At 46.9% G+C, this 12,338-nt stretch overlaps 1 protein-coding gene and 1 pseudogene across 2 annotated transcripts in view; both read left to right on the top strand.

Annotated features, from left to right (window-relative positions):
* Positions 1–272: 272 nt before the first annotated feature.
* Positions 273–925, top strand: LOC118076837 (cytochrome c pseudogene; annotated as a pseudogene). The gene has a single exon (XR_015946061.1). The product of XR_015946061.1 is annotated as a cytochrome c pseudogene (transcript).
* Positions 926–2,210: 1,285 nt separating this feature from the next.
* Positions 2,211–12,338, top strand: part of SLC27A6 (solute carrier family 27 member 6) — a 43,407-nt gene continuing 33,279 nt past the window's right edge. Inside the window, exon 1 of the mRNA XM_035100003.3 lies at positions 2,211–4,906. Within this exon, the coding sequence (XP_034955894.1) occupies positions 4,426–4,906 (481 nt within the window). The 5' untranslated portion in view covers positions 2,211–4,425. The remainder of the gene's footprint in view (positions 4,907–12,338) is intronic.

The raw sequence follows: 12,338 nt of genomic DNA, 5'->3' as shown, positions 1-12,338 counted from the left end.
TGAAGCTTAAACAATAAGAAGAGGATAAAAGGATTTTTCAAGTGTGAGGCCCCTGACTGCTCAATAATCAGACGCCTCCTGCACACCTCAAAACTGGCAGCTGAAAAATAGTCTATGTTTGCAGCATCACTTGCATGAAATTGTATTATTTAAGGAGGGAAATAATATTTATATTCAACACTTGACCAAGATGAATTTTCATAATGTGTTGTCATCCCCCCGCCTAAAAAAACAAAGTGCTGTAAACCTTATAAAACAAAAGTAGAGGGCTCAGTCTGCGGAACTCTTGACCGGGAGAACGCGCGGCGGCGGCTTTGCATCCCTTCCTCTACTTTGCGTGCAGTGACCATGGGAGACATTGAGAAGGGCAAGAATATCTTTGTTCAGAAGTGTCCGCAGTGCCACACAGTTGAGAAGGGAGGCAAGCACAAGAATGGCCCTAACCTGCATGGTCTTTTTGGCCGAAAGACTGGTCAGGCCGATGGTTTCTCTTACACAGAAGCCAACAAAAGCAAAGGTATCACCTGGGGAGAAGATACACTGATGGTTTACTTGGAAAACCCCAAGAAGTATATTCCAGGAACCAAGATGATATTTGCTGGCATTAAGAAGAAGGGGGAGAGGGCAGATTTAATAGCATACCTTAAGGGAGTCCACTTCTAACTAATGGCTTCTGCTGCCTTATTTATTTCACCATACAAATGGAAATGACTCTCTGATGAGATTAAACTTTCTATTTTTACATGCATTATATTGTAACAACTTCAAAAAGCCTTCTCGTCAGCCAGAGAACTTTTGATCATGGATGGTTCTTAAGATGTGTACTTGTTCTTGTATTATAATTTATAGAATTGTGAAATCAGGCTCGAATGGGTGCAGTCAGGGTGACTGTAATGTTTCCTGATCATGTAATTAAAAATAAAATAAAAAAGTTGACAAACTGCGAACGATATACAAAGCACCATGCCATTTAAAGCTATCTTCAAAAGGTAAGTGAACTTTTTAGAAAAACTGTAACAAGTTATTCTTGCAATAACTATCAGACCCGCTGATACAAAAATAATTGTCATGCGGATCTTAAACTAACTTACTAGTACAGAAGTGGAATGGAATTTAATTACAGTTGTTTTCAAGAAAATATGGTAATGCTGAAACACTGTCATATATGCTATCTATGAATGATCTAACTGCAAAATGTTACATTGGAAGCTGTCCAATACTCAACAGAAGGTCAGCCTGTTTTATCAGATAAATGGGTAATTTATCTGATGATAGTCAGATGGTATAATAAACATTCACAAAAAGTCACATGCATCATCACAACCAACCATATTAAACTGCAGTGTGTGGAAATGTAGCCAGCAAGTCCCAGACTTGTATATGTAAGAGTTATGTATGAATTAGCTGTTGTTTTTTCAAGTTCCACTCAACTACCCTGGGCTGCTCCCTTGTTATTCAATGAATTTACCCAAGCTCTTAATTTCATTACCCAATCCACTGCTTTTCATTTCTGCCTGGAGGGTGGAAAAATATGTAACTTATGGTCAATTCACACATTGTACTGGACTTCTTCAGGAAAAATGTAGCCTGAAAGCACCAACGCAGTGATCTTGCTCAAAGACAGACTGTAAATCGGAAACTTAAGAAATAATCTGTTCACAAGTGTTACCTTTGTGATGCCTAGGCAGGGGCATAGCTAGCTGTTCTGGTACCCAGAGTGCCGGGGGCGGAGCGAGCCGGGCACAGGGGCAGGGCAATCCGCCCGGGGGGGGGGGGGCGCCATGGCAATCCACCCACGGAGTCCGCCTGGTGGATGCAAGCCCCATGCTGCCGTTTTGGGCAGCTCAGGGGCCTGAGCCACCGCTTCACTCCCAGGAGAGACGCGTGGCCCGGGCGCACTGCAGGCCAGTCCCATGGTAAGTGCCGCCCCCATGGTGTGCAATTTTGTCACCCCCTCAGGGATGACACATGGGACAGGATGCGCACACATGGGACAGGACGCGCCTATGCCCCTGTGCCTATGTTGATTTTTATCTTTTATTTCACGTTACAGTATATTATGGAATGGAACCACCACCACATTTGTAAAAGGAGCAAGGAAATTTCACAAGTTACACTAGAAACATATCTAGTAGTATATGAAGAAGTGTGCATGCACACGAAAGCTCATACCAATGACAAACTTAGTTGGCCTCTAAGGTGCTACTGGAAGGAAATTTTTAATTTTGTTTCGACTACAGTAGACCAACAAGGCTATCTAACTGTAACTAGAACTAGAAACATAGTTTAGCCTGGAATGTATTACTTGTTACTGTTGTTCATATGCCAGTGCAGTGTAGAAGTCAGACTAGGGTTCAAATCTCTACTCAGCCCTGAAGTTCAGTGGTCGACTTTGGACCAGTACCTCTGCCTCTCAACCAGGGGCACAAAGAGTGGAGGTGTCTTCAGTCCCCTCAATATTTTGTAGTGGGGTGCTCAGCCCCCCTCCCCCTATTGAGGGCCTAGCATAGAGCCTCCATCCGAAATGCCGCTTCCGAAGCATGCCAGGTCGCCAGTGGTGCCACAAGGACTGCCAGGCTGCTGGCTGGCCATTAGGCTGCTTGTTGTCAGCCTAGCAGGCCTGCCAGCAGCCTGCCAAGCTTCACAACACTGGCAGCGGCAAGGGCGTACCCACCATGCGGCAAGTTAGGGCAGCTGCCCTACTCTAGAAGCAGGGCTGGTGGGCAGAGGCGGAGCACAGCCCGGCGGAGCGCGAGTTCGCCATTCCCGCCGCACCGCGCCGCACCCTCCCTCCAGCTCCCCGGCACGCCCTCAGGCAAGGCCAAGCGCGGCGGGGAACCAGGGAGCGCGGTGCGGTGGGCGGGAGGGAGGGGCACAGCCCGGCGGAGCGCGAATTCGCTGTTCCCGCCCACTTTGTGGCCCCTCCCCTTCCGTGCCTTGGCCCCTCCCCTTGCCCCCCCTAGTTTTGATCCTGGGTACGCCCATGGGCAGCGGCCTGGCAGGACTCATGGCAGCGGCCTGGCAGGCTGGGGGGGGGGGCTCACCACGGCAGGAGGTGGTGGCAGGAACGTCGGGCCTGCCAGGTGGAGAAAGAGCCCAGCCAGTGAAGGTCAGGGTGGTTCAGCCGCTGCGGTAGCTCTTCTTCCCTTACTTCCAAGCCGACCTGAAGTACTTGCTGAACGTGATGCGCCATGGCTCTACAGGCCACAGGGCAGGATTTACGCCACGCTGGAGGGGCTTTGTGAAGCTGGGGCAAAAGTGTCGGCAAAGGGCAGGTTCACACCTACCGGCTGGTGGACAGGAGGAGCGCCGGCTTCCAGAAGCACGTCGGTGTTGGCAGTCTAGCAAGCAGGCCAGCAGCGTGGCAGGCCTTGCGCAATGTGGCGGCCGTGGCTTGGCAGTCCTCGCGGCGGGAGGTGGCAGCAGCCTGCCAGGTCTCGCCGCAGAATTCCTCGGTGGCAGAGCGGGCAAAGAAAGATCTCAGCTGGTGAAGGCAAGGCAGAGCCACATGGTCTGGCAGATGCGGCAGGGAGGCAAGTGTCAGGGTTATGTGGCAGTAGTGGACTGAGGTGGGTTGTGGTGGTGAGCAGTGGGGCCCCACAGGGCGGTGGTGGCAACAGTGGTCTGAGCAGATTGGGGGGGCATGGCGTGATGGAGGGGTGACAGTATGTGCATGTGATGTCACAGGCAGGGGTGCCAAAAGGAATAAAATATTGGGGGCCAGGTAAGCCCCGCCCCACATCATTGAACACGTGCACACCATTCGAATGGCAACGCCCATGAACTTTGGGGGAAGGCAGATACTTTATGGGGCGGGAACCTTGGCTCCTACGCAGGCGCGCAAACTGGCACCTCTGCTCCCGGCGTATCGTGAGGCGAGAGGAGGGCGGCGGTCCTCTCGCTTTTCGCGCCGCCGCCTCGGGCGAAGGGGCGGAGTCGACGCTGGCGGCCGCAGCTCATCGCCTTATGCAAGGACTGAGCGAGTGAGGGGGGACGACTACGAAGGAGGCGCGCGCAACAGCCTTTCCACGCCTTCGCCGGCGGCGCTTTCCTGGGACGGCCGGGAGAAGTCGCTGCCGCTCCCTCAAGTCCGCTGAGGGAACAAGGACCCTCCGCTTCCTAAGGGGCAGCAGCAGGTGCGGGGCCCGAAGCCCCTTCAAAAGGAGAGCCGCTGCGTCTTCATCTCCTTCGAGCGGCGTCCTGCCCGCTCTCTTCCCGCGCCCTCCCTCCGCTCCCGGCTCCTTTACGAGGCTTCCCGGGCGCCTCGGGGGATTGGCTCCTCCCCGCTCCCTTGGCAAGGCGGAGGCAGGCAGGCAGCGTGCGCTTGTTTGTCCGCCTGTTTGGTCTCCCGAAAAAAAGACTCTTCCAGTCCGCGCGTCGTCGTCGTTTTTTGTTTGTTGTTTTTTTGCCCCGGCCGCCGAGCTCATGTTTCCCTCTTGGGCGACGGCGGTGGCGGCCGGTCTCGTCTCCTTGCACTTCCTCCAGAAGCTCTTCTTCCCTTACTTCTGGGCGGACCTGAAGTACTTGCTGAAAGTGGCGCGCTATGGCTTGAGGGTCGAGGTCTACAGGCTGCGCGGCAGCGTTTCCACCGCGCTTGAGCGCTTCGGGAAGCTGGCCCGCCGGCAGCCCGACAAGCCGTTCCTCATCTACGAGGACCAGGTGCACACCTACCGGGAGGTGGACCGGAGGAGCAACCAGGTGGCGCGGCTTTTCCTCGAGGAAGGGGCGCTGGCGAGGGGCGACACCGTGGCTCTGCTCATGAGCAACGAGCCCGACTTCATCCACGCGTGGTTTGGGCTGGCCAAGCTGGGCTGCGTGGTGGCTTTCCTCAACTTCAACGTCCGCGCCAGGTCCCTCCTGCACTGCATCGCCAGCTGCGCGCCCAAGATGCTGGTGGTGGGAGCAGGTAAAGTACGCGCCTGGTCAGTGTTCGAAACTCCCCCTTTGTTTTTAGGCGCCTTTGGTGACAGGGAATTTCCTTAGCGAGAGCAGTTTCTGGAAGCAGTACTGCGCCTGAGATTTGGGCTTAAAAATGCAGAGTGGAAGGAGAGGAGGAGCTTTTTCTGCCTCCCCACTTTCAGCTGCTCTCTGAAGACTGGCGAAGTGACCCTCTGTTTGCAGGCTGTGAAGGAGTTGCTCACAAATTTATGGACAGCTGCATGAATCATTATAGCTAGGAAGTGGAAGGGGAAAGTAGAATATAAAATGGAAGGATTTATAAAGAGATGTGGAATATAGATAAATTAACATGTGCTATTAAGGTAAGACTGGGAATATTCAGGAGAAGTGATTTTGAGGAGATATGGAGGGTGTTTTGTAGAATTTGTACTGTTAAAATGGAAAGGGGTCAAACCATCGCAAGAGGTGTTGAAATTTGGGGAGGGTGGATAGTTACAATGGAATGGCCTTGGTGGTGGTGTGCACATTTTTATTCTTATTTATGATTATTACATTGTCAAAATAAAATTAAAAAATTAAAAACAAAAACAAGAGACCCTCTGAAGAATATTAGGAGGGTGGGATCAACCATGTGAAAAATGAACAAAATAGATTATCTGCGGTTCATTCATTTTCAGCTTTGTATTCTTGTTCTTAAAAAAGTGCGTCTAGACATTCCGTTGTTGCGCCCATAACCTAAGTTTAAGGCGCCATTTATCGTAGCTCCTAGCTTCCATATCTGTTTCTAACACTGCACCTGATAATTTGCATATTGCCCACCACTTTATCCTAGTGCATTTCATTCTCCCTCCTCAACATGCCCTATAGTTTATTCCTTCTCATGGGTGTAGCTAAAGGGGGCAGGGGCATAGCTGCCAAGTTTTCCCTTTTCTCGCGAGGAAGCCTATTCAGCATAAGGGAAAATCCCTTAAAAAAGGGGATAACTTGGCAGCTATGCAGGGGGCAGCTGCCCCTCTCCCCCGATCAAGTAAAACAAGAGAAATACTGTACTTAATTAACTGACCAATCACATCAGTTCTGCCACCCCTAACAAAAATTCTGGCTACACCCATGTTGATTCTGGAGAAGGGGGTGGGGTTTATGTCAACCAGGGATGCCCACTTGAATAAAATATGGGGGGCAGTTAGGCTCTGCCCCATATAATCACATGACATGCTGTATGCACGCCATATAAATGGCAATGTCTGTCAAATATGGGGGGGGGGAACAAATGAATCTCAGCCTCTAGGAATTAGTTCCTATGATACCAACTCAGGTTGCATGCAGATCAGTGATTGCATATTTGAATACTTCTTAGAGTAGAAAGCTCTGTGAGCATAGAAAATTGTTTGATCGGGTAAAGCCTTCTCTTTGATAGTCTAGTTTTGCATATGCGTGAAGACTGTATGTTACATACACACATGCCCACATGAGAGCCTTGAAGCAGGTTTGGCACTATTCTGAATATATAATCTGATAGTGGCAGGTGAAGGTGTTCTAATTGTAATCACAAGGACAAGGTGCTTTAGCAACAAAGAGGTCCCATGTTTTGCTAGAAGTTGTATACAGCATGCACAGCAATTTTCTTCATATCTTAAGGGTTTGGGGCAGATTCTCAACATTACTTGGTCTCAGTTATGCTTTAGCAGCCAATTTAGAAGTCTTGAATGAGTGAGTGAATGAATGAATCTTTATTTGCATCAGGCATCAGCCATAGCAACAAAACAGCAATGCAATATACAAAGAACAGAAATAAAAAGTTGATTATATAAAACACACTTTAGAGTCCTGAATCAGCAGTCAAATAGTGGACCTTACTCTGATTGCCCCAGCTAAAAACCTTGCAACCTTTGCTGTTGTCTGCTCCTCTTGATCTGCCAGGAGGACACTGTGGCAGTGGTTGGGCGACCCGGAATGAACAATAAGAGAGGGGTGATAATCTCATTCCTCAAGTCTTTATAAAGAGTGCAAGCCAGAAGGGCATGCGCCACTGATTCGGTACTGCCATCTCCACGGGGACATAAACGTTTTTCATGTGGAATCTGTAGGAATCTGTAGGATTGATTATTCTTATATGTCTTGTTTAATACCGGCATGAGCCAACAAGTGGTAGTTTATTCTATTTGTTATGGCTCCAATTTGGAAAGCTATATTCAGCTAACCTGGTGCGCTAGCAGGAGCCAGCCCAAGGATTCCTGCTAGCACAATGGGAATTGGACCCTCTCATGTTCCCTGCATCCCATCCCCAGATCTGCTCTAAAGAGTCTGGGGAAAAACCCAGAACAGATTTTAGGGGCATACAGAGGGAAGACAGAGGATAAGCTTCCATCCCTCAAGGAAACTCCCTGCACAATTGGAACCTTAGCACTACCTTGAATATAAGCCAGAGGCTTAACATAAAATACATGTTAAGTCAGCAAATGTATCTTTGGCAATTCCAAACCTGGGTTTGCTAATGTAATGCGGATGAAGAGGGGCATTTATAGAGGTGAAACTGCTGGGTAAAATAGTAGAATTGGGAGGCACTGTGGACATAGACTCATTTGTTTGTTTGTTTAGTCGTTTAGTCTTGTCCGACTCTTTGTGACCCCATGGACCAGAGCACGTCAGGCACTCCTGTCTTCCACTGCCTCCCGCAGTTTGATCAGACTCATGTTGGTGGCTTTGAACACTGTCCAACCATCTCGTCCTCTGTCGTCCCCTTCTCCTTGTGCCCTCAATCTTTCCCAACATCAGGGTCTTTTCCAGGGAGTCTTCTCTTCGCATGAGGTGGCCAAAGTTTTGGAGACTCAGCTTCACGATCTGTCCTTCCAGTGAGCACTCAGGGCTGATTTCCTTAAGAATGGATAGGTTTGATCTTCTTGCAGTCTATGGGACTCAAGAGTCTCCTCCAGCACCATAATTCAAAAGCATCAATTCTTCGGCGACCAGCCTTCTTTATGGTCAAGCTCTCACTTCCATACATCACTACTGGGAAAACCATAGCTTTAACTATACGGACCTTTGTCGGCAAAGTGATGTCTCTGCTTTTTAAGAGTCATAGAATCATAGAATTGTAGAGCTGAAAGAACCCAAAGGGTCTTCTAGTCCAACCCCCTGCAATGCAGAAATCTCTCTCTCTTTAATGTAATCGAACCTCCCCTGCTCAATGCTGTAAAAAGGTAAAGGTAAAGGACCCCGGATGGTTAAGTCCAGTCAAAGGCAACTATGGTTTGCGCCACTTATCTCGCTTCAGACCGAGGGAGCTGTCCACAGATAGCTTTCTAAAACCCAGCATAACTAAACCCCTTCTAGCACAATGGGACACTGTGATGAGTGCCAGAGTGCACAGAAACACTGTTTACCTTCCCGCTGCAACGGTACCTATTTATCTACTTGCACTGGTGTGCTTTTGAACTGCTAGGTTGGCAGAAGCTGGAACAGAGCTATGGGAGCTCACTACCATCATGCAGAATTAAACTGCCGACCTTCCGATCAGCAAACCCATGAGGCTCAGTGGGTTGGATCTGCTTAAATACGTCTCATGAAGGAGAGAGAATACTTCCTGAGGCAGCCTGTTCTACTGATGAACAGCTCTTAGTGTTAGGAAGCTTCTCCTGATGTTTAGCTATAATCTGCTTTTATGCAATTTCCACCCACTGAGTCTAGTCCTGTTCTCTGGAACAGCAGGGAACAAATTTGCTTCATCTTCCGTATGACCACCTTTAAGATACAGTCAAACCTCGGGTTGCGTACGCTGTGGGTTGCGTACTTTCGGGATGCGTATTCCGCAGACCCGGAAGTGTTTACTTCTGGGTTCCGCCGCATGCGCAGAAGCGTTCTGTGCGCTTCGCCCGTGCGCAGAAGCGCTTTATTGGCACTTTGTGCACGCACTTTATCGCCTCTCTGGATACATACTTTTCGGGGTGCAAATGTCACCCCGGAATGGATCAGGTACGTATCCAGAGGTACCACTGTATTTGAAGACAGCAGCTACGCTCCCTATGCATGGTTGCATGGACAGCAAAATGCAGAGGATTGTGCCTTATAGTGTCAACTATCCCCACATGCGTGCAACTGTTAACCCCTCTATATGGTGATTTTTACTTAATTTTATGATGCTCTTTGATTTGATTTATCAGTTATGATTTATAATGTTATCGTCTGCTACTCTGGAACTCTTGTGAGAAGGGTAGACTACAAATAAAGAATAAATAAACTCTTCCAAGGTGCTATAAAAGTTTGGGTGTCCTAATTATCTGCCATCACCCAACCTCTTAAAGAAAGTTTCCTAGAAGCTTTGCAGACTCCCAACATTGTTCCCTTCAAATATGAAAGCCTCTCCCTGATGCAGAATTACCAAGTGGGAAAGAATACAGTGATCAATAAGGATCTTGATTATTGAAAACAGTATGTGCTGATTTCCACTGACAGGCATAAGTATTTGAGAATTACTTATTATTATTTATTAAATTTGCATACCACACTTCATCGGAAGATCCTAGGGCGGTTCACAACAGAAAAAAACAAATTAAGAATTCAAAATACAGAATAAAACAAAAACAAACCAATAAACCCCTCCCACGAATACATTTAAAAAGCCATAGAATGTTAATCAGCCAAATGCCTGGTTGAAGAAAAACGTTTTCACCTGGTGCCTAACGACTTGTAATGAAGGCACCAGGCGAGCCTCCTTGGGGAGAGCATTCCAGAAACAGGGAGCTACCACAGAAAAGGCCTGTTCTTGTGTTGCTGCCCTCCTGCCCTCAGATGGAATGGAAGATGACAAAGGGCCTCAGATGATGATTGCAGGGTCCAGGTTGGTTCATATGAGAAGAGGTGGTCCTTGGGGCATTGTGGTCCTAAGAATGTATAACATGTTTTCCTGAAATAGCTGATATATATAGGCATATACATATGGATTATCACATACTGGTAGTAGACACATGAATAACATAATTTTTAAATCCAAGTTTAGTTGACGCTAAAGATTTCTGTAAAATGTCACTAGTAAAAACTCTCTGGAAGATTTATTGTATTTCAAGAATCCTGATCATTGCCTCTTTGACCACTTAACACAAGACTAAAGATGGTCTTGCATGGTGGTTAATTCCTTGTGAACATTGTACAAATTCCATATGTCATTTGTTGCATATGGTAAATAGACTTGTGTCTTGTTTTGTCGTGCTCACATGGAGGGTGACGCTCTATTCTATGAGATAGTTATTAAGAACAAGAGCCAAGTATGGAGAACATGTGTGCATTTTTTAAAATCACTAGATAATTCAATTTGTTTTGTAAGGAACAGTTCTGTAAATATTGTTGAATCTCCACAAAAATTACTGAATTGACTTTTATAGGATCACTGTGAGACTGTACTCTAAAAAATTATGCTGAAACTGAAGTAGAAATGAATGACATCTGGAGTTGTACTTGGATTGTTTATTCTTTTAGCATGTTTCAGTTTAATATTTTGCTTTAAAAGTCTTTCTTCTGAAAGTTCTATTAGCCTACATATTACCAGATGAATGCATCTGTCTTAAATTAAAGATTAATGGGAGTAAGTTCTTGCATTGATGAAATTCATTCTGAAAAAAGTAAGGAGAAACTAATGTGTGTTTAGAATTGGGGGAAATGGATTTTATTTAACAAATTTAACTTGCTTTGAAAAGTACTGTACTTTTAGGAAGTGATGTAAGATGATATGGAAACATAATCACTAGGCATCATTGAAATGCTATTCTATCAAGAGAATGGGAGCAGCTGCAATCTGCCGATTCTTTATGAACTCTATGTACTTCCAGCAGGTTTTGATACTGTTGATCGTGGTATCCTCCTGGGCATAGCTGCCAAGTTTTCCCTTTTTTTAAGGGAAATTCCCTTATGCTGAATAGGCTTCCTCGTGAGAAAAGGGGAAACTTGGCAGCTATGCTCCTGGGATGTCACTGAGTCACAGGATGAGTGCCCCATTTTATGGTGGGTTCAGTTCTGCTTATAGGATTGATTCCAGAAAATGTTTTTGGGTGACTGTGCCTTGACCCTCTGTGGTGTGCCATAGGGCATGCTTTTGTCCCCAGTACTATCTAATGTCCATATGAAGTCACTGGGGGTGTCATTAGGAGCTATGGGCCAAGATGTCACTGGTGTACTGACGGTGGCAATCTCTATTTCTCTGTAACATCTGAATCTGGAGGGACAATATGTTCTTAATAAACTGTCACTTAATCCTGACAAGATAGTGGCCTTGTCTGGAAACCGAATTGTGTACCAGTTCTAGATCGGGTTGTATTCCATATGAAGGAGCAGGTGTGTGATTTGGGGCTTCTTTTAGATTCATTGTTTTCATTAGAAGCCCAGGTGGCCTCAGTGGCTCAAAGCACCCATTACCAGCTTGGGTTGGTGTTCTATCTAAAACCAGTTTTATACACTGAGAGCTTTGCACAGATGGTCCATACATTGGTAACCTCCCAACTAGACTACAGTAATGTGCTGTATATGGGGCTACCCTTGCATCTGGTTTGCAAGTTACAGCCAGTTGAAAATGCTAGAGTGCTTAGTGGGACACCCAGCTGTAGAGGTACAGTGGTACCTCGGTTTATGAACACAATTGGTTCTGGAAGTCTGTTCATAAACTGAAGCGTTCATAAACTGAAGCGAACTTTCAAAACTTTTGAAACTAATGGAAAGTGGATTAATCCGTTCCAGACTGGTCCGCGGAGTACTCAATCTGAAGCCTACTTAACCCGAAGCATGGGTGTAATTGGTTCCGGAAGTCTGTTCATAAACTGAAGCGTTCATAAACTGAAGCGAACTTTCCCATTGAAAGTAATGGAAAGTGAATTAATCCGTTCCAGATGGGTCTGCGGCGTTCGTAAACCGAAAATTCGTAAACTGAGGTGTTCATAAACCGAGGTTCCACTGTACTGTGTCAGTTTTGAAAGATGTGGCACATCTTAATTGGACATTAAGGCAAGTTCAGGGTTTTGTTGTTAACATTTAAAGCCCAAACCAGTTGGGACAAGGATACCTAGCAAACCACCTCTCCCAGTACAAACCGAGCTTATACAGTCATACATAGCTGTCAAGTTTTCCCTTTTCTCGCGAGGAAGCCTATTCAGCATAAGGGAACTTCCCTTTTAAAAAGGGAGAACTTGACAGCTATGCAGTCATACCTCTACTTACATATCCCTCTGGTTATGGAATCTTCGGGTTATGGCCACAGCAAACCCAGAAGTGTATACTTCTGGGTTTCGCCCACACACACATGCACGGAAGCACTCCATCGCGCTGTGTGCATGCGCAGAAGCGCACCTCTATTTACATTATTTTCGAGGTGTGAACGGACCCCTGGAATGAATTAAGTTTGTATCCGGAGGGTCCCCTGTATTTAAGATCTGCCAAGTAGAATCCTCTGATTGCCT

The sequence above is a fragment of the Zootoca vivipara genome, chromosome 10 (assembly GCF_965207765.1).
Source record: "Zootoca vivipara chromosome 10, rZooViv2.hap1.1, whole genome shotgun sequence".
In the NCBI taxonomy this organism is placed as follows: domain Eukaryota; kingdom Metazoa; phylum Chordata; class Lepidosauria; order Squamata; family Lacertidae; genus Zootoca; species Zootoca vivipara.
This window is presented reverse-complemented; position numbering and strand designations above follow the sequence as displayed.